This window comes from Dermochelys coriacea, chromosome 18 (assembly GCF_009764565.3).
Source record: "Dermochelys coriacea isolate rDerCor1 chromosome 18, rDerCor1.pri.v4, whole genome shotgun sequence".
Lineage (NCBI taxonomy): Eukaryota > Metazoa > Chordata > Testudines > Dermochelyidae > Dermochelys > Dermochelys coriacea.
The window spans coordinates 6369458-6390216 of NC_050085.1; the positions used below are offsets into that span (position 1 = coordinate 6369458).

General features: G+C 60.1%; 1 protein-coding gene across 8 annotated transcripts in view; it reads left to right on the forward strand.

The window, feature by feature from the left end:
- Nucleotides 1–20759, forward strand: part of CROCC (ciliary rootlet coiled-coil, rootletin) — a 72785-nt gene that overhangs the window by 43118 nt on the left and 8908 nt on the right. For all 8 annotated transcript variants that reach the window (XM_043499785.1, XM_043499779.1, XM_043499782.1 and 5 more), the window contains 16 exons: nucleotides 820–1013; nucleotides 2502–2629; nucleotides 3018–3187; nucleotides 5267–5446; nucleotides 5824–5958; nucleotides 6904–7047; nucleotides 7369–7607; nucleotides 7691–7850; nucleotides 8411–8578; nucleotides 9115–9499; nucleotides 10162–10373; nucleotides 10498–10618; nucleotides 14251–14414; nucleotides 18493–18708; nucleotides 19358–19582; nucleotides 20084–20233. In XM_043499785.1, coding sequence (XP_043355720.1) covers nucleotides 820–1013; nucleotides 2502–2629; nucleotides 3018–3187; nucleotides 5267–5446; nucleotides 5824–5958; nucleotides 6904–7047; nucleotides 7369–7607; nucleotides 7691–7850; nucleotides 8411–8578; nucleotides 9115–9499; nucleotides 10162–10373; nucleotides 10498–10618; nucleotides 14251–14414; nucleotides 18493–18708; nucleotides 19358–19582; nucleotides 20084–20233 — 2991 coding nt within the window. The remainder of the gene's footprint in view (nucleotides 1–819; nucleotides 1014–2501; nucleotides 2630–3017; nucleotides 3188–5266; nucleotides 5447–5823; nucleotides 5959–6903; nucleotides 7048–7368; nucleotides 7608–7690; nucleotides 7851–8410; nucleotides 8579–9114; nucleotides 9500–10161; nucleotides 10374–10497; nucleotides 10619–14250; nucleotides 14415–18492; nucleotides 18709–19357; nucleotides 19583–20083; nucleotides 20234–20759) is intronic.

The following is a 20759-nucleotide window of genomic DNA, read 5'->3' on the forward strand; positions in this document are numbered from 1 at the left end:
GGAGCGCAGCGCAGGAGCCACATGGAGGGCATGCGTTTGGGGGGTGCATGTGGGAGTCTGATTGCTAGATGCTGGGAGCTGCAGGGGTGCTGGGATTTGGGGGTCAAGTTGGGGGTGCTGAGGGAGCAGGCTGGGAGGTGATGAGGGCCTGGGTGGTGAGCAGGCTTGGGGGGTGCTGGGGGCAGGTGGGGTGGTGGTGGGGGCCTGGGTGGGAAGCAGGCGAGGGTGCTGGGAGCTGGGGGAACAGGCGGGGGCGTGGTGGGGGCCTGGGTGGGGAGCAGGCTAGAGGGTGGTGGGAGCTGGGGGAGCAGGCGGGGTGGTGGTGGGGGCCTGGGCGGGAACAGGCAGGGTGGTGCTGGGAGCTGGGGGAGGGCCTGGGTGGGGAGCAGGCTAGAGAATGGTGGGAGCTGGGGGAGCAGGCAGGGTGGTGGTGGGGGCCTGGGTGGGGAGCAGGCAGGGTGGTGCTGGGAGCTGGGGGAGGGCCTGGGTGGGGAGCAGCCTAGAGAATGGTGGGAGCTGGGGGAGCAGGCAGGGTGGTGGTGGGGGCCTGAGTGGGGAGCAGGCTGGGGGGTGCTGGGAGCAGGCGGGGGAGGGCCTGGGTGGGGAGCAGGCTTTGGCTCCTGGGAGACGGCCGGCACGGGGCAGAGGAGCAGGCTGGGGGTGCTGGGAGCTGGGGAGGCAGGTGGGCACCACAGATGAGATGGGTCCCTCCAAGAGTGGCAGGAGCCTGGCTCCCTCTCTGCGAGGGGGCTGGGTGCCCAGGGCATGGCCTCCCCTCCAGCCTCAGCTCTGCCTGTTGTCCCCTCCGCTCCCCGCCAGCTGTCCCGCCAGAGGAACGCGGCCAGCGAGGAGCTGGGGCAGGCCCGCCGGGAGCAGGAGCGGCTCAGCGAGGCCCTGCTGCGAGCCGCCAGGGAGAAGGAGGGGCTGATGAAGGAGAAGGCCAGCCTGCTGGTGCAGCTGGCGGCGTCAGAGCGGGAGAACAGGGGGCTGGCGGAGGAGATCGCTGGGCTCCGGTAAGGTTTGGGCAGGCCAGGAACAACGGGGTCCCTCCTGCGGCTGGACACATACAGCCCCTGACCTGTCCCTCCCCACGGGTGCTGTGAATGGGGATCCCTCGATGGGCACCCTGCCTTTGAGACCACCTACAGGGTACTGCCATCCTGGAGCAACGTGGCACTCGGGGGGGGGGAAAGAAGGGTTCCCCAGCACCTCCCCTCCATGGTGGGGCCAGCCTGTGTTTCCCCTCCCCTTGCCATGGCCAGGCTGTCCCCATGGCCCGGGCCGCCCCTGCCTTCCCCCCTCACTGCTGGCTTGCCCGGGCCTCTGTTGCGTGGCCCGCGCTCGGAAGGTGCTGTTCAGCCGAGGGCAGGTGTCGCCCACGGGTACGGCCGGGTGGGGCTTAGCGGCATGTGGAGACGAGGCCCGAGTGCTTGGCACCAGTCCAGAAACCCTGGCAACCCCCCTGGGATAGGTGGGCCCGGAGCAAGGACGAGGGGCGTGAGCTGAGGTGCAGGGAGGCTGCACGTGCCTCCTTGCTGCTCCAGCTGTGAGGTTCGAGAGAGGCTCCTGCGGCCACCGGATCCGGGCGTGGCGAGCTACGGGCGCATGCTGCAGGGGCCAGGTGCCCAGCGAGCTCTCCCTGAAGCAGCTGCCTGTGTGTGTGTGGGATGGTTACCAGGGAGCAGTGTTTGCAAACTGTTGTGTCAGGTCAGGGAGTGGGGGAGCATGGAGCCTTCCTGCCGAATGGCCGCCCTGGGTCTGTAGGAGCGGGTGGAATCTCTCATGTCGCAATCCCCAGGCAGGTCAGTGTCTCCCCCCAGCTCCGGCCTTTTCTGTCCCGTCTCCTCGTTGCCCTCTCTATGCCCCATGCACGTCCCAGCCCTGGGGTCAGATCTGTGCCGGGGCAACCACCCTGGCTGGGACGGAGCTGGCCCTTCATCTGCCCCTGCTCTGTCAGGAGGTGTGAGATTGAGTGGGCACCTTCACCTCTGCCCTTCAGATGACCTCACAGTTGTGCATCTGCAGGGAGTGCCTAGTGGTGTGGGCCTCTCCGGGGGTGCCTGAGGCCCCGCTGCTGGGATCTTCTTGACCTCGGGGCAGAGATTTGCAGAGGGAGCGACTTCCTGGCACTCTGAAATGCACCACTGTGCATGGCAGGAGGGTGCATTGGGGTGGCTTTCCATACCTCCTTGGAGGGGCCCAATGGGGATTTTAAGGGCTGGTTGCCCTCCCACTCAGAGGCCAGGGTGCCGTCATGTGCCAGGACCCACGGCGTGCCTGTTCAATCGCCAAAGCAACGTGCTTCACGTCGTGGATCTTCCGCTCAGGGGCCATTTGTTCCGGCTTTGTCCTGCGCCTAGCACACTGGGGGCCTGCTCCATGAGTGGGGGTCCACCTCATTACTTCCTCGGTGGTTTTCTCTCTCTCTCTGCACTTGAGACCTGGGGCGGGCGGGCAGGGGCTGGTGGTTGGGAGGACTCACTCTGCTCACGCTTTCCCAGGTCGGAGAAGGATGCCTTGGAGACCACCCTCTTTGACATCCAGCAGCAGCGCACTCAGCTGGATGCCCGGAAGGAGCAGCTGGAGGCCGACAGCCAGAACCTGCTCCTGGCCAAGGAGATGCTGCAGGGTAACCTGGGCCTGGCTGCCCTACCGTTTCCCTCGGTTCCCACCTTCACCCCTTTCCAGTGTCCGTCACCCATTCGCCGAGCTGCTGCTAGTGTCCTGAGGCCCACCAGACTCTGGTGGCTGGATTGAGAGGGAGGAGGAGGCTGGTCCAGTGGGTAGGAGACAGGACTGGGAGCCCTGAGTGCTAGTCCTGCTTCTGCTGGGGAGAATGACCCCCTCCCCTTTGTAATGAGCTGTGTGGCTGAAAGTCCCTAGTTAAGGGCTGTGAGAAAGTCAGGGTCCCCATCCCCTCCATGCTGCCAAGACTGCAGACCTCGGGAAGGGCTGTAGTTGGCAGATCTCCCTTCACGCTGTAGATGTTGATCGGATCCTCATTGTTCTATCCCCAGTGGAGCTGGCCAGCGCCCGCAAGCAGCGGGAGCTGGACGTGACCCGGCTGGAGAGGGATAAGGAGCTGCTGGCTCAGAAGTTGGCTCAGATGGAGCAGGAGGCCCAGGTCACGCTGAGAAACAAGCAGGTGGCTCACGAGGAGGACGTGGATCGGCTCCAGAGGGAGAAGGTACGGCACAGGGCAGGCCCCGTGTCTGACTCAGGCCAGTGCCATGTTACATACCCCAGCGGCTCAGCCGGGCTGGCTCAGGCAGTTGGGGGAAGGGATCCCAGTGAGTCAGTGGCAACATCTCCTTGGTGCCAGCATAGACCCTGCAGTGGGAGTGCACGAATCTTTCCTGTGGGTTTCAAGGGGAGAGGCGGTGAGCTGCACCCCCACCCCCCTCACTGCATCCCTCCCTGTCCCAACCCCCTCCCACCCCTCGCACCCCATCCCCCATCGTTGCATCCCTCCCCAACCCCCCCGCACCCTCATCCCCCAGTCATTGCATCCCTCCCCTGTCCCATTCCATCCTGCCCCCGACATCTACCCATCCCAGCCCTGTACCCCTTACAGTGCTCTCCCACCCATTCTCTCCACTTCCCAGAGCTGCCACACCCCCACAGCCCTGCACCCCATTCACCTCCATATACTGCTGCACTCTCATTATGTCCCCATACACCCCTGTGCCCCCCCACATCCTCATGCACCTGTAGCCTTCTGCCTCCCCCTGCATCCCCATCCCCACCTCTCTCCTTCACTGCCCCCTCTCAGCCCCACCCTGCTCTTGTCCTTGGCCTCTTTCCCTCGCCATCCTCTCTCCTCCACCCCCGTCCCCACCCCATTTTTTCCCCTCCAGCCCACCCTCCTCCCTTCCCAGCTGGGTGATTTAGGCAGTCCCTGGAAAAGTGTATGAAAAAGTGTCTCTGTGTAGGCAAGTGTGTGCGTGCATTGTAGGTGTGTAAGAGACTGTGTGTCTTTGTGTAGGGAGGTGCGTGTATTGCCGCCTGTGTGTATACCTGTGTGAATACAATTTGCAGCCTAATTCTTTGACTTTTATTCCTTTTACTGGCTTGTGCACAAAAAAATGTATGACCTAAAATGTTTGTGTATTCATTTCATAACAAGTTTTTAAAAGGGAAGGGAACTCTAAAAGAAACGTATTCTTTCTTAAAGAGTGAATGTTGTAGACTAGGCATTGCAGAAGAGCCAATGTATCACACGCTTCTCCCCACTTTAGTTTAGCGACATTATAAATGCTTTGTTGCAGACTCTCTCTTTTTATGTGTATGTCCAGCACCTACCACCCTGGAGCCCTGATCTTAGTTGGGATCTCTAGGTACTAAACAACAATTGTAATAATAAATAATGTGGAAGTACATGTGTTAGTGCATGCTAGACTTGTACATATGAATACATATGTGGTTTTGCATGTAGGTGTGGGAGTCAGTTTCTACAGGTTTATTTATATAGGTTTCTGGACAGGGGTTTTTCTGCGGTTGTGCTCTCTGCATTTGTATTTGGGCTTCAGGAGTGGCCCTTTAATGGACCCAGTGCAGCTATGATAATGTGTGTCTTAATTCCACATACAAAATTACAATAACTTTAGAGAACAAAAACCATGAAGCTGGTTACGACAAATGGGAAGAGGGGAGGGAAAGAATCAGAAAAACTTTTGTGCAATTTCATTTTTTAAAAAAATGACCCTTTTTGACTATTTTGTTGCCAGCTGTAGCGTCCTGTAACAAGTAACAACTGAACTTAGCATAATACATCGGTCAAAACAAGAAATATGCCTGTTTGGGTCTGGCAGTGAAAATGAGCACGTGTCAGAGAGTGGGGGAGAGCGATGGAGGGAGGGGGGATGGAGTAAGCGGGGGGCGGGGCCTTGGGGAAGGGGCAGGGCAGTGGGCGGCGTAAGGGTGTTCGGTTTTCTGGAATTAGAAAGTTGGCAACCCTGGTGGGGAAAGGGCCACGGAGCTGCCAGGCCCTCTGTGGTCTATGGAGGAGTTAGCATGGGTTTGGGCAATTTGGTTTGCTGGTTACTTTCCTTGGGACCCGCAGCTCTGAAAGCAAAGGCCTCCAGCCCTGGAACTCTCCATCAATATTAGGGCTCACATGTGCCTCCCTGACTCCCGCCACCAGCGGGCCGGGTGAAACTTTAGCCCACGTGCAGCTCCCCTCCGGTAACGGGGAGGGGCTCGCGCCCAAGCCGTGGCTTTGGAGCCTTCACCTAGAGCTCTGGCGTCTGCTGCTTGGTCCGTGCAGGAGACGGTGCGCCTGGAGTTGGAGTCGGAGCGGGAGGAGCTGCTGCACCGGCTGAGCCACGAGCGGGAGGAGCTGCTGGCCCGCTACGAGGCGGAGAAGGAGGAGCTGAGCGAGGAGATCACCGCGCTGCAGCAGGAGCGGGACGAGAGCCTCCTGCAGGCGGAGAACGAGAAGCAGCAGGTAGGGGAGGGTGCGCGGGGGATTGGCACTGCTGCCGGCCCTGGCCTGGGGGAGGCTCCCATTAACTCCAGCTGAGAGCTGGGGGCCGGATCCTGGCAGGCGCTCAGCACTCTGAGCAGCAGCCGGCGTGTGGTGGAACGGGGCAGAGAGCAGGGCCTGCCCAGCCCCACACCGGCCCCACACCAGCCCCAACATGTGCCTGCTCCCAGCAGGCAGAACAGCCGCTGCGGCTCCCACCTGCTCCCCAGAATCCTGGGCTCCAGCTCCTCTGCGCCTTTATCGCCATCCCTGCCCCCCGAGTTCACCCCCTGGATCTCGCCCTGGTCACACGCCCTCTGAATTTCTCTCCCTCGCTGGGATCTCTCCCGGCCACGCAGGCCCTGTCTCTCAAGGAGTCGGAGAAGACCCTCCTGTCGGAGAAGCTGGCCTGCGCCCAGCACAGCCTCGCCGGCGTAACCGTAGAGATGGAGCGGCAGAAGCGAGAGGCCATCAGCCGGCAGGAGCAGGACCGGGTTGGTGTGGGTGCTGTGCAGGCATTGGGAGGGTGGGAGATCGACACATGCACATGAGACAGTCACTGGTGGTGGTGAGAACGTTCACCGCAGTGTTTGTGGAAGGGGGTGCTGATTGCTGCGGCCGAACTGAAGCAGAACTCGGGAGGCAAATACCACCACCAGCTCGCTCCTAGGTAGCGCTTTCCATCAGTTGATCTCAAAGCACTTTACAAACCAGCATTAGCTCCATTTTACACCTGGGGAAACTGAGGCACAGAGAGGTGTGACTTGCCCAAGGTCACCGGGCAGGCCAGTGGTAGAGCTGAGAATAGAACCCAGATCTCCTGAGTCCCGGGACAGTGCTCTATCCATTAGGCCACACTGCCTCTTGTTGCCCTACAATCCTCCATAGATGCTTAATCTGTATCTGCAGAACCTGTTTCAGGTCCTCTGCTGAGACATTTCAAACCTGAATTGCAGCAATGCCACTGCACCTTGCTCCTGGCCTGCAGCCACCCCCCATGCAGCAATGCCTGTGCACCTTACTTCTGGCCTGCAGCCCCCTCTTTTGCTCCCCTCCTGTCTCCCAAGTGTCCCCTCCCACCTCGCTCCTGATCCGCAGGTCACATCCCAGCCTAGCTCTGGGCGGAGACTGGCTGCTGCGCTGGGTTACGCCTCGCCTGGGCAATAAGTGCAGTCACCGCGGAGGGTCAGGTTGAGCTCCGTGACGCAGGACGGGGAGGAAGCCAGATGCCCGTCTCCCCTTCTGGAGCACCAAGGAGAAGCTGATTCCTGTTCACAGCGAATGCCCCCTGCCTGTACCTGGTGGCTGTGCAGTGCATGTCGCGGGCAACGGCTGATTAGCGGATCCTTGGCAGCTGGCCGGGTGACCTTGGTAAATGTGACCCCAGCGAGGGGGGAGCCGGTGCAGGCCAGTAAGCGCTGGGCCGTCTTTGTTCGCAGAGCACCATCAACGCCCTGACCTCGGAGCTGAAGAGCTTGCAGGTGCAGTTGGAAGAAACCATCGCGGCCCACGAGCGGGAGGCCCGGGGGCTGCAGGAGCAGGTCAAGGAGCTGGCCAGGCAGCGGGAAAGCACTCTTCGCGAGGTGAGTGCGGGCATGGGGAGGAGGATGGTGGGGTGGGCCCCACCGCCAACCTCCTCCTTCCAGAAGGGGATGGAAGTGGGAGCAGGAGAGAGTCACCGGGGGGGGCAGAAGTGGAGCCATGAGCCACAGTGGATCTCCTTCAGCAGGGCTTGACAGTGTTGCGCTGCAGATGGCAGGTGGGGCTCCTGCAGAGGAGGGTGCCCGGGGGCGCGCGGGTGCTTGGAGATGGTGCCAGGGCCACCTCCTGCCGAGTACACAGTCCCCATGTGTGCTGGGGCAGCAGGGATCTGAGGGCAGCTGCTCCCGTCTTCTGCCACGCAGGTGGAGGAGCTGAAGACCCAGCTGCGCATGGTGGAGGATGCCCGGGACAGCATCCGGCGGGACGTGATCGAGGCCCACCGGAAAGTACGGGAGAGCCAGGAGGGCCACGAGGTCCAGAGGAAGGACATCCTGGACCTGCGGCGCAGCCTGAGTGACGAGGCCAAGGAAAAGGAGGCGTTGCATTGCTCCAACCAGGAGCTGCGGGCTGCCGTCAAGCGAGCGGAGAGCGACCGCATCAGGTGAGGGGGGGAGCCGCCGTGGGGGGTGGGAGTGGGTTACGCCACTGTGTCCCGCTGGGATCTGACGCCGCCTTGGTCCCCAGCCTGAAGCGGGCCAACGAGGAGAAGGAGCAGAAGCTGGCCACCCTGGAGGAGGCGCGGGCAGCCGTGGGCAAGGAAGCCGCCGACCTGAGGAGCAGCCTGCAGGAGGTGGAGCGATCACGGCTGGAGGCCCGCAGGGAGCTGCAGGAGCTGAGGCGACAGGTGGGTGTGTGCGCGCAGGGGGTGGGGGGGGCACGGGGACATGGCTGGGAGGAGCAGGCTCCGCTGGCTCTTGGAAACTGGGCCTGCACCTTCCCCAAGCACTCAGGACCTGGCCTGTGTGCGGTGAGACTGCCTCTGTCCTCCTGGTGAGGGCTGGCACTGGGCAGGCCCATGGTGCCGGATCCCCAGGGTTGTCCGAGGTGGAACGGCTCCGAGGGGCCGCAGCGGGGAGGCGAAGCAGGGCTTTGAGTGAGGGGCTCGCGAGGCGTTGGGGAAGAGGAGACTCTGCCCAGCTGACCCCAAGCCCACGCTGACGACTCTGTTGGGAGGATAGGAGGGTGTGGGCACAGTTGGCATAGCAGAGTCTGGGCCACCAGGCCAAGCATCTGTAGTTCATGAGGGGCCGTGAGTGTGTAGGATCCCGCCCTTCCAGCCCTGGGGCGAGCTGCAGGTCCCCTTGCTGGCCTGGGACAGCTTTGGTGCCTCTCCATTGCGCTGCGCCTCTCCCGTCCGCGGGGCGCAGTCATGGACTTCCTCTTCCCCCCTTCCGGTGCCCCCAGATCAAGATGCTGGACAGCGAGAACGCCAAGAAGAACAAGGAGGTGGCAGAGCTGCAGGCCCGAGTGGCACTGGATGAGCAGCGGGAGGAGGAGAGCCGGCGGGAATCCTTCGGCCTCAAGCAGAAGATCGTGGAGAGCGAAGCCAGCAGGGAGTTCGCCAGGAAGGAGGTGAGCGTGCGGCTCCTTTGGTCTCGCATGCTCCTCCCGTCTCCGCCCAGGAACTCTCTCCTGGTCGTTCCTGTCGGCCACCCAGCTCTCGCTCATCGCGATGCCGCCGCCAGGGACCAGTCGTTCTGTGTACTGCCCACGTGGCCAGGGTGGGGGGAGCAGATGCGTCCCTCCAGGGCAACTTGAAGGAGGCTCGTGGAGGTGAAGGCCAGAAAGGACCATTACAGCGCTATAGTCTGACGCCTGGTGTAACCCAGGCCAGAGAACCTCCCAAGTAATTCCTGCCTCCAGAACTTGCCGACCAAGAGATCACATGCTTCCTCCGTGGTCGTCTTTGCCTGTCTCACTTGGCATGATAAAACGGAGGAGAGTGGCCCGAAGTGGTGGAGACCACGTCCTTCTGGAGTAGCCATGTGGCCAGGAGGACATGTGGCTTTCGCGCGGAGGTGGCTGTGCCATGCTCGGTCCCGTGTGCTCTCGCTGGGCTGGCTCTGCCTACCCAGAATGCCTTTCAGCCCTCGCTCTTGCCTCCCCAGCTCCACAACCTGCAGCGGAAGTTGTCGGAGCAGGAGGGCGAGTTCCGGGTGCGGGAGAAGGACCTCCTGGGCAGCCTGGAGGAGGCCCGCGGCAATGAGAAGAAGCTGCTGGACAACGCCCGCAACCTGGAGATCAAGCTGGAGAACGCGCTGGCCGAGGTGGCGGAGCTGAGCCTCCGGCTGAGCGCCGCCGAGGGCCGCGCCCACGGCCTGGAGGCTGAGCTGGCTCGAGTGGAGGGGTTGAAGCGGGCTGTGGAGTTCAAGCTGGGGAGCCTGCACTCTGCCCTGAGGCGCACCCTGGGCATCAGCCGGGGAGGCCGGGCCCCCAGCCCAGCCATCAGGGGGCGTAGCAGCTCCCCCAAAAGACTCTTCTCTCCTACCAAAGGTAAACGGGTCAGGAGAGCCCTGAGGAGGCCCCTTTCTCCCCTCCCCAAACCTTGAGGGCTTGGTTGTCTTCAGTGCCCTGCTGTGTGGGAGTGGCATCTGGTGGAATGGAGCCAGGACTCCTGAGTCCTATTCCTGGCCGTGCCACTGGCTTGCCATGGGGCCTTGGTCAAGTCACTTCCCTTGCCTGTTTCCCCATCTTTGCAATGGGGATAGTAGGCCCCTGGCGTCCTGGCAGGGTTGGGAGGCTCAATCACTGACGCTTGCAAAGGGCCTGGAGGAGGGTGGGGTAGAACTATTGGCCTGAATGGCTGGCTGGGATTCGCTCCAGACCCTGCACTGCTCTTCATGCCTGTCCAGTGGCTTCTCCCTCAGGTCCTCCCTGTTCGTGGCCTTGAGCCCTTCAGGGTGGGGTGAAGGGCCCTTTGTGGCCCTGCTGTACTGGAGAGGGTCTTCTCTGGCCGGGCTGCAGCACCTCTTCCTGCCAGTAGGTGTCCCCCTTCTCCTTGTGGGATCAGAGCCGGGGACTAGGAAAACCCGGACAGGTTGAGTGCTGGATCCCCCATTGTTCCCTGCCCGATGATTCCCCATCGGGCTAACTCCCGCTCTGCGGGGAGCCCAGCCGGGGCCCACCATCTCTCCCCTGTGCCCGTCTCCCCCTAGGTGACAACACGTACAGCACCATGGACGGGCGCGGCAGCCCCACCCCACAGGCGGGCAGCCCCGAGCGCAGCCCCAGCTCGCGCCCTCTGTCTCCGGAGCGCGCCCTCTCGCCCGGTCGCAGCGAGCAGCTAGTGGCAGATATCGACCCTGAAGTGGTGCGGGCCGCCCTCCGGGACTTCCTGCAGGAGCTGCGGGAGACGCAGCGCGAGCGGGTACCGGTTTGGGGAGGAAGGGGTTAACTTCTGCCCATGCTGCTCTGCCCTAAGTGTGAGCAGCCTGGCGGGTCTCCCGGCTGCTGATCGCCCCCTCCTGTCTCGCCCTCCCCTCCGAATCTAGGATGACCTGCGGGCCCAGCTGGGCAGCCTGACCCGCCAGCTGGCCGAGATGGAGTCGGAGCGGGATAGTGCCAGCACCCGAGTGCAGCAGCTGCAGAAGCTAGTGACGGAAAGCCAGGAAGGTAAGTAAGGGCTGTGGCGGGGGCGTGCAGAGGGGCCCGTGCCCATCGTAATAATGAGCGCTCTTGGCAATGCTTGACCCATCTCTAGGGCCTTTCAAAGCACTTGGTGTGCAGATAGATGCATTTTGCCTCATGACTCCTTACCCTAGGTTAGTCTTAATAGCCCCGTATTCAAGAGGGGTAAACTGAGGCACAGAGAGGGGAAATGATTTGCTCCAGGCCAGTGGCAGGATCAGGGTCCCCACGCTTCTAAGCCCCTACTTGCACTGTCTCTTTATAGTAATTTGCATGCTGTTACCCATGGTGCCCCAGGATTTTTACTTTTTGCAGTGGTACCTTTTGTTTGTAAACTTGGTGCTTTAATGCCCTTATACCAGTGGGCTGGGCTACCATGCAGAGGTTATACACAGCTGGCAGGCACGCAGGCTTGGTCCATTGCAACATTGCAACATGCAGCAGGCCCTAGCTCATCTCTCTTGTTGGAAATGCAAGGACAGACCCAGAGAACGAGAGCCGCACCGTAGAAGGCAGTTAGTGAGTCTCCAGGCCAGGGCTTGTGAGATTTTCCAGAGTCCCCTCCCATTCAAGCCTGTGTGTGCCGTTTCTCCCATGCACCTGCATCTTGTCCCTGTGCATCTGTATCAAACACTAGATTGTTGTGTATCACTGCCCTGTGCTGTTTTAAACAGCTTGTTACCACCCCCCCACCCCCCCGAGGTGGCTGCATTTCAGTGGTGGGTGAAAGGATACCTCCATACAGTTTTTGGGATCACTTTGAATGAGAGGAACACTAGGAAATACCAGCCCTTGTTTTGACCCACTAGCCCCCAGCAGAGCCTGGGCATCGCTTGGTATGGCTGCCCCCTGCCGACGCTTGCAGCTGGAGGTTTAATCCTTAACTGTGGATTTCCAGACACTTGGGGTTTTGTGTCTCGGCTCTGGCGTTCTGTATTTGGCTGCTCTCTTGCTGGGCTGCTCCTTTCCCCCCTCAAGGGACAATCCATTTTCCTCCTTTCTCTAAGTTGCCACAGCTAGGAAAGCTCAGAAGACAGCGATATCTTCCCAGGCTCCAGATCCCTATTCCTACATGCAGTGTTGGGAACGCAGCATTTCGGGGATGCTTGGTTATTCCCTGCCCTCTCCACTTTTGTGGGTGTCATGCTTTCCCCTTGCCCGGGGTCTGTGCCCCTTAAACCTTTCCTCTGAGGTTCACTGGGAAGGGGACCATTTTGAAATCCAGCTGTACAGATCAATTCATTCTCAAGCATTATTTTAGCATCAAAATTAATTCCCTGGTTGAGGGGGAACCACAAGGAGAGGCTAAAACTTTTTTACGTGGGGCTTTGAAACCACTTGATCCTTCTTATTGTTACATGTAGCGACCAGAACCCTCGACTGAGATCAGGGCCCCATCACTCTAGGAGCTGTGCACAGGTAGTGAGCGTCAGCCCCTTCCCCAAAGGGCTTCCAGTCCAAATAACCAAGGCAAAGAGCCGGGGGGCAGACGGTCAGTATTATTATCCCCCCAGGGATGAAAGGAGCAAGACACATTGTGTCTTATTGTCACAAATCTGCAGGATCTGTGCTACACCCCAGCTTTTGTCTCTTGGAGGAACCCCTTCAGTGTGCCAAAGCCCCGCACCGCTTCCTAGACTGAGCTACGGGGCTCCAGCCCTCCTGCTTCACGCCGTGAGCTGTGCTCAGTGAGTCCGACTGAGAGAGACTCCTGGGAGAGATGCATGCACTCTTTGGGGACGAATGCGCCCCAGCCAGTATTTGCAGTGACCCCCTGGGTGGATTAGTCGGCTGGAACACAGCAGAGGAAGTCCTTAGGTTAGCACAGAGGATAAAGGTTAAAGCATCGTCCATTCTGGTCAAGCCGCAGTTCACCAGCCAAGCTGTAGTGAACTCCCATGTTCAGGCTCTGTCTCTCTCTGACTTAGTCGCTTCCCCGGTCCGAGAGCTCCCAGCCTCTTCCAGAAGTCAACTCTTTATTCTTTCCCAGGCACGGCTTGGTCCTTTATTCTCCAGGCAGGCCCATGCTGGCCGGAGTGTCCAGCCTACTGAGTGTCGATTCATGAGTCATTGGCGCTTGCGTTGTCTCTCTGGACCCATTGTTGATCTGGGTCAGTTTCAGGCAGTTCCTTAATGACTCTATTCATCCCACCCAGACAGGGAAGTGAAACACACTGCTATGTCTGTCTCTTCGGGCTGGTTTACAAGTGGGAACTTAGACTGGCATAGCTACATCTCTCGGGGTGTGAAAAATCCATCCCCCCTAAGAGACATAGCTAAGAACATGAGAAAGGTCATACTGGGTCAGACCAATGGTCTAGCCCAGTATCCTGTCTTCCGACAGTGGCCGATGCCAGGTGCCCCAGAAGGAATGAACAGAACAGGGAATCCTCAAGTGATCCGTCCCCTGTCACCCACTCCCAGCCTTTGGCAAACAGAGGATAGGGACTCTATCCCTGCCCATCCTGGCTAATAGTCATCGATGGATCTATCCTCCATGAACTTATCTAATTCTTTTTTGAACCCTGTTAGAGTCTTGGCCTTCACAACGTCCTATGGCAAAGAGTTCGATTGGTTGACTGTGTGTTGTCAGCCTAACCCTTGGTGTAGACAGTGGTAGGTGGACAGAAGAATTTTTCCGTCGACCTAGCTACTGCCTCTCGGGGCTGTGGATTACCTGTGCCAAAGGGAGAACCCCTCCCATGAATGTACATAGTGTCTAAGGGCATGTCTACACTTAAAAGACTGCATCGGTGCAGTTGCGCCAGTCGCACTTTAATGAAGACGCTCTACGCCGATGGGAGAGAGCTCTTCTGTCGGCATCATTAATCCACCTCTGCGAGAGGCGGTGAAGCTCTCCCGCAGACATAGCACTGTCTGTCCCAGTGCACAGGTCGGAATAACTACGTCACTCAAGGGCGTGGATTTTTCACTGCCCTGAGCAACATACCAAAGTAATTCTGCAGTGCAGACCTGCCCAAAACGGAAGCAATACAGTGGTGCAGCGGCAGTGGTTTAAGTGTAGACATACCCTTAGTCTGCCCTCAGAGCAGACATAATCCTTCCCCCGCACTTGGTAACAATGCAAAGTATAGGGAGAAACTGAGGCACACGTCGGATTCATAAAAACATTACCAAAAATTCCCACTTTGTCCCACTTCATGCAGCTGGGAACTGAACTCACTTCTCCTGGATCCCAGCCCAGTGCTGTGAGATGTGGCCCATGCTGTGTGAAGAAGTTGGCTATCAGTGGGTTTATATGTTGAGACTCCAAAAGGCAGCCCCCACCCAGGTGCTGAAGATGTCCCCTTCAGGGACAAGTGTTTATTCAAGCTGCATAGTAAAACTTAACTCTGAGAGTGAGCGCTTCACATCTTCATTGGTAATGGATTTTCTCTCTCTCGCCCTCTGGGGTAGGCAAGCATTAGCCTCATTTTACAGGTGGGGAAACTAAGTCACAGAGGGTTTAAAGAACTCGCCTCAAGGTCTCGCAGTGCATCAGTGTCAAAGCCAGGATTAGAACCCAAGTGCTCTGTGCCTCCTATTTGCCACTGGCTTCTGGTGCAAAGTGCCTGCATGCCCCCTCACTGGCTCTGCGCCCGCATTCTCTGCTTCAGGGAGGCGCAGCGCGGACGGCAAGCTGAGCAGCGTCCAGACCGCCCTCCTGCTACAGGAGGAGACCCTCCGCCGCAATGACCGGGAGCGCAAGGCATTGATGGACAAGGTGACGGCGCTGGAGCGGAGCCTGCAGTCGGCAGACAGCGACCGGCGAACCACCCAGGTGCACAGGGCTGGGGAGGTCGCTGGCGGGGGAGATTCTAATGGATCAGGGATAGGAGCAGAACCTGAAGGCAAATATGTAGAGAGAGGGTGAATGAGGACACCAGGGGAACAAGGCATTTCAGACGGGTTGAAGTGATCCCTGTGTGTGCTCGTTGGTCGGAATTGGGGTGAGGGGATCAAGGCTATTTGGGGCACCAGGGGGTGAAAATGAGTATTTAGGGCCTCTCTTCTGGCTGCAGTGGGCACTGAATACCAGCTTGATGCACCTGCGTCTGGATTGGATGCTTAGAGATTCACCATTGTTCACCCTGGGTGGGCAAGGAGCTGGTTTTCCCAGCTTGGTCCCTGGCTGGTGGTGAACGGCCTGGGCTGACTGCAGTGGGGATGCCCGGTGCCTGCAGCTCCTGGCAGGGACTGAGATCATTACTGCAGACCTCCTTGCCTCTGGTGGGAGATCCAGGCATGGAGTCAAGTCATTGCCGTGCTCCCGGCGGGGAGCCAAGAGCCAGGGGGGCAGCAGGGTGTGGGGATTGGGGAGGCCGGGCAGCAGCCCAAGATGGGAGTCTGGCATCCTGGCTTGGAGCAGAGACTGGGCAGCAGCCTGGCTGGGGAGCCGGGAGCTGGGCCAATAGCCGATGTAAGTCTACACAGACACTGCGTCGCCCTAACTACGCCGACATGAGCCTTGCGCCTCTCGTGGAGGTGGAGTTACGATGTCGGTGCAGTAGGGCACTTACATGGGCGGGAGCACAGCTGTAGTGTGGGCACTGGCATAATTAGGTCAACGAAGGCTGCTTCATGTCGACCTAACTGTGGAGTATAGACCAGGCCTTAGACTTGATGGGGCTGGGGCGCCTCCATCTCTGCCAGGTTTCTGTGGGATAGAATTCGGATTGAGGTCCAGATCCACTCGGAAGTGGCTTCATTTTGCATGCTAATGTGACCGGGATCTGCATGCCTGACCTCTGATTTACCTACACCCATGGAGATCAGGGCCCCATTGCACTGTGCGTTGTGTGTATGTACATAGGCACTCACACACGTGGACACAGACACACGTGGACATGGACACGGACACACATACATGGACACGGACACCCACCTGTGTACACTCAGACATGAACACATTCACACACCAACACGGACACAGTCACACATGTGGACACTCGCACGCACATACACACACTTCTTGTCACCAAATCACTTACAGACGGACATAGTGGGAGAAGGGAAGTGACTTGACCAAGATCCCCCAGCAGGCTTGTGGCAGAGCTGAGACCCATGTTTTCTGAGTCTCAGTCCGGTACCCTGTCCCCTAGACAAAGCTGCCTACCCCTGATCTGTCAGGCTGTGGGGCTCTGTGCCATTGCAGGCCTCTCAAAGGCGCTGGGAAAGAGATCCAGCGGGGTATTGGATCTGCTGAGCTGCACTGCGCAACAGACAGGGCATGAGGGGTGAGACTCCTCCAGTAACTCCCTGCCCCCCAGGCTGGCACTGAGGCTAAATCCAGGGGGCCGGAGGGGGGTCTGCTCCATCCTCCGCCTGTAGCGGGCGTGCACCCTCGCTGTGCCTTGTGGGGCTGGCTCTTGGCGGCGTGGGGGCCACTCTGCCTGGCGGAACTCTTTGCTCAAGGTCCCAGGGGCGCCCCGTGTCTGGGCTGTGTGTGTTATGTCTGCCGGGCTTGGAGGCCAGCCATGCCTTTGGGTTAAGGAACAACGCTGGGAGGCTGCCAGTCTGGCAGGGCCTGGGTCTGTCGGCTCAGATGGAGGCCAAAGAAGGCGTTCTGCTGAGCGTGCAGCTTGGGAGCGGTCTGGGAAGGGGAGGGACAGTCGTTCTTGCAGGGGTCTCTGCCACTAGCCGCGCTCGAAGCCCCGGGAAGGGCCAGGTCCCGGGACGGGGGAGGGTGTAGCCGCATCAGCTCTCCTGGCGTTCTGCCCTTGCAAAGCCGGAGGAAACTTGCTGCATCTTTGTCTCTTAGGAGAACTTCCCGGGGCTGTGGACTCAAAGGGGAGAGGGCTGTGGGCACCCCTTGAGGCGAAGGCCAGGCAGATGGGTACCCCCGAGAGCCTGGCTCTCCAGAGTAGGGCTGGCAGGGCCCTGCTCAGCACAGACGGACGCTCAGGGCTACACCTATAACAGAGCCAATTGCCACCACACTGGCTCTTGGCTGGACGTGTGGCCTGGGGAGACTACAGCGCCCAGCATGCAATGCGGCTTGCTCTGGCCGGCCTTGTGGCAGTGCATGCTGGATCCTGTGTTGTCTGCTACCCCCTCCTGCACCCTGCTCTAGAGCATGGAATTAACCCCTGCCCGACCAGCCTTTGTCCCGGATCCCAGGGATACTTCACCTCCCCCGTTCTCGCAAAGATCTTCCAGCTCCGGGGATCTCTGAGCTGACTCTGGGGCGGAGGCCGGCGGATTGGTGGCCAACACGCACGCTGGTCACTGATGCACTGTGCTCCTGGGGACAGAGAGGTGTCTGTCCCCTATCATGGCCTCTGGGTGCAACTGGGACTGTCACTTGGCGAGTAGCCCAGGCAGCAGAGCAGAGGGTTCTCCCAGGGTTGGGGCTGTCTATTACTGTTTAATATTTGTACTGTGGTGGAACCTAGGAGCCCCAGTCCTGGACCAGGACCCCCTTGTGCAAGGTGCTGTACAAACACAGAACAACATGATAGCATCCCTGCCCCAAAGAGCTTAGTTCATAGGGGCCCCTCCCCATCTCTTGATAGTGCTTTGGCTCTAGGGGTGCTGCGTCTTTCAGGCTTTTGGCTCACAAAGGCCAGGGCTGAGCCCTGGCCACTCTTTGCAGATTCCTGCTGGCACCTGCAATGCCGAGAGCTGACCTGCCAGGGCTGTGGCTGCCAGCCCCCCATAGCCCTGGCTTGCAGCACATGCTGTCTCCTATCCCCTCCACGATAGCCAGGGAAGCCAGCCCCGCTGCTGTGTGTCAGCCTCTGCTCTCCGCCGTCCGCCGGGATGCGGGGTGACGGCTGGACGTGGGAGCCCACAGTCTCTCTGGCCGAGCGTTGAGCAGCAGCTGAGCCAAGCCATGGCTTCCTGTGTGGCGCTGGAGCTGTATTGAATTCCTGCCTTATTGTAACCAGCCTCCTGCCTGCCTGGAATGGGAGCGAAGGGGGGAAGGACGGGATGCAGGGCCTGGAGGTGGAATGGGGCCCAGCTGGGCTCGCAACGGGGCCGTGCAGTCTTTGCAGATGGAGACTCAGGGCCAGGTGCTGCTCTCCCACTCGCCCCTCGGGCTGCTTCGCGCACCCTTTTGAGCGGCCGCTTGGTTCAGTTTCACAATGTTACGCTGCAGCGGATGTGCTCTTGCTATGTTGTGCTCAGGGCTGATGTGCATGGGCAGAGTCGCAGGGGGAGAAGGGGTGTAGGGCTGGGATAATGGAGGGGGCTGCGGGTCAGGCTTGAGGGGCACCAGCAAAGCTCGGGGGTGGGTCCAAGTGCTGGAAGTGGGAGGCGGGACACCATGGGTTGAGCATTGAAGCTCCTCAGCAGAGTTGCAGGGGGATGTAAGATTGGAATAGCAGTGGGGGGCTGCAGGGTGGGATTGAGGGGCATCAGCTGGGCTGGGGCAGGAGCCCAGACTGGTATAGCAGGGGATGCTGCAGGGTGGCACTGAGGGGCATCAGGTGAGCTGGGGTGGGGTGAGGGAGCCCAGGCTGGTATAGCAGGGGATGCTGCAGGGTGGCACTGAGGGGCATCAGGTGAGCTGGGGGGAGCCCAGGCTGGTATAGCAGGGGATGCTGCAGGGTGGCACTGAGGGGCATCAGGTGAGCTGGGACTGGACTCACTGGGGTGGTGCAGGCGAGAATGCAGGCACGTCAGTATTGCTGTATAGGGACCCTCGGGCTGGACTAGCAAGGGGGCTGCAGATCTTTACGGCTGGATGTCAGCAGGGCTGGGTGTGGAAGTTGAGACAGAGGCTGCTCAGGACTGGCCATGCCATTCATCTTCCGTGAGCCCTGAGCTTACCCTGTAAGGCCCCAGAGCCAGATGAGCCCTTAGCCTGGGGAGAGGGAAGGTGGCTGGTGACTCTTCTCCCCGCTGTCCCCCAGGAGAAGATCAGCAAGATAAAAGCCAACGAGGCCAAGCTGGAGAACGACAAGCGGCGTCTGAAGGAGATCCTGGATGCCTCGGAGAGCCGCTGCACCAAGCTGGAGCTGCTGCGGCGCTCACTGGAGGGGGAGCTACAGAGGGTGAAGCTGGTGCTGAGTGACCGCGAGGTGGAGATCCAAGTGCTGCAGGACCGTGGTGACACGCTGCAGAGACAGGTAGCACCGCCATGGCTTCTGGGCGGGGCCTCTGCCCCGTGGCAGACCATGGCCGTGGCACCCTCTTGGCACCAGCTGCGCCCTCTCCTCCTGTAGGCTCTCTCTGCGTTTGAGGGGAAGGAGCCGAGATGAGGCACAAAGCCCCACGCTGCTGACGGGCTGCCCCTGTGTGTCATAGAGCGGCGCTCTGGGCCAACTCTGCCTGCCCCAGCGTGGGGGACAGGGAGTGACGTGGCTAGTGGGTCTGTGATTATGTAGCCTTGGGGTCACCATCCTGGTGCAGTGGGTGCGTGAGCACCATGGTCCAGCCCCTAGGCAGCAGCTCCCTTCCCATGAGCTGGGGTGTGGATTCGATCTCTCCGGGAGTCCATTCCTTTGCTGTCCCGAGTGGGTGTGGCCTACTGCCTAGGGGCGTGGCCTAGCACACTGGACTTGCGGGCTCGGCAGGCTGCTCCTCTTCGAAGGATCCCTAACGGCAGGCGGTTTGGGTAGCGCCAGCAGGGCTGGCACCGCTCCAGCCATCCCGGTGCGGCCCCTGCCACTAAGGGCAGGGATTTGACTGCAGAGCCTTTGTGAACATCAGATAGTAACTCAGAAGATGCAGCCGTGGGCCCTGGCTCATTGCCGGACTGTGCCAATCCCAATGCAGGTCACCGACAGCGAGATGAAGGCCAACGGCCTGCAGCTGTCTGTGGAGCGACTGCACCTTACCCTGGCCAAGGCCGAGGAAGGCGAGAGCGCCCTGAAGGACAAGGTGCAGGGCCTGGCCCTGTCTCTGTCAGAGAGCAGCGCCAACGCCGGTGCCACCCAGGAGAAAGTGCTCCAGCTGCAGAAGGCACTGACCGCCAGCGAGCATGACCGCCGAGTGCTGCAGGTGGGACTCGCCCGGGGCTGCAAAGTGCAGAGAGGCAGTGTGTGTGTGTGTGTGTGTGGGGGATCTGGGCAGAGATTTCCAACTGGATTGAGGGACACTGGCAAAGGTGGGCAGGGAATCGGGCCAGGACTGGAGTTCCCCAAGGCTTCCAGCAGGTCAGGATTGGGCGCATTGGTAGATCTATCTTGGATGGGCCAGGACTGGCCTAGCCAGGAGGGGCTGCAGAGGCATCAGGAGCTGTAGGGAAAACTGCTGGCAATGAGCCTGATGGTAGACACCTCCTTCAGTCCCACACCATCCTCCCCGTGCCAGCCACCCCTCCATACAACATGGGGACCGGTTCCCCTCCCCGCTGTCTTTGCTGCGAGCGGGTGGCTCCGTCCTGCTAGTGCTGGGTTAATTGGTCCAAGCTTGTGAAGCGGGAAGCTTTGTCGGGATCTGTTTTGCACAGCCTGGCCCCTCTGTGCTGTTGGGGTGTCACCATCTCCTCTCCTGTCACAGGAGCGGCTGGACGCTGCCCGCCAGGCAGTCTCAGAAGCCAAGAAGCAGAACAGCGGGCTGGCCGACCGGGTCCAGGTGCTGAAAACCGAGCAGCTGGAGCTGGAGCTGCAGAAGGAGGAACTCGAAGGGCAGGTCCGGCAGCAGCAGGAGGTGAGGACGTGGCACCAGGTCGGGATTGGGGGCGACAGTCCCATGAATGTAGTCCAAGCTGACCAGAGAAACGTCCAGCTGCTGATCAGTTGGGCTGGTATCGAGGCAGGGAGGCAGTAGGGGAGCAGTGGGTCACTGGGTCATGTCTGGCTTTACATGGTGACCCCAGTGAGAGCATCACTTGAGTGCCACCGGCACAGAGAATGAGACGCATATGTGGGGCAGGGAGAGGGGTTTCCCCAGAGCACCCTGTGCCACTCATGCCCTGTGCTGGGATGGTGACCCCAGTGCTACATAGTCATGGGGGGCTGGAGGGAGGTTTTCCTGGGAGCATCCCCTGGGGGGGGCACTTGTAGCTCCCCCCAGAGAGCATTTGTACACAGGGCTCCCTATGGCCTGTCCAAACCAGGGCATTGGGAGTTGAAGCTGCCTTTCCTCAGTGTTTGGGCCCTTCCTGCCCCACAACCCAGCATTCCCAGGGGGCTGAGCCCCTCCGTTGTTAAACCCCCACTGCCTCTCGCGCTGC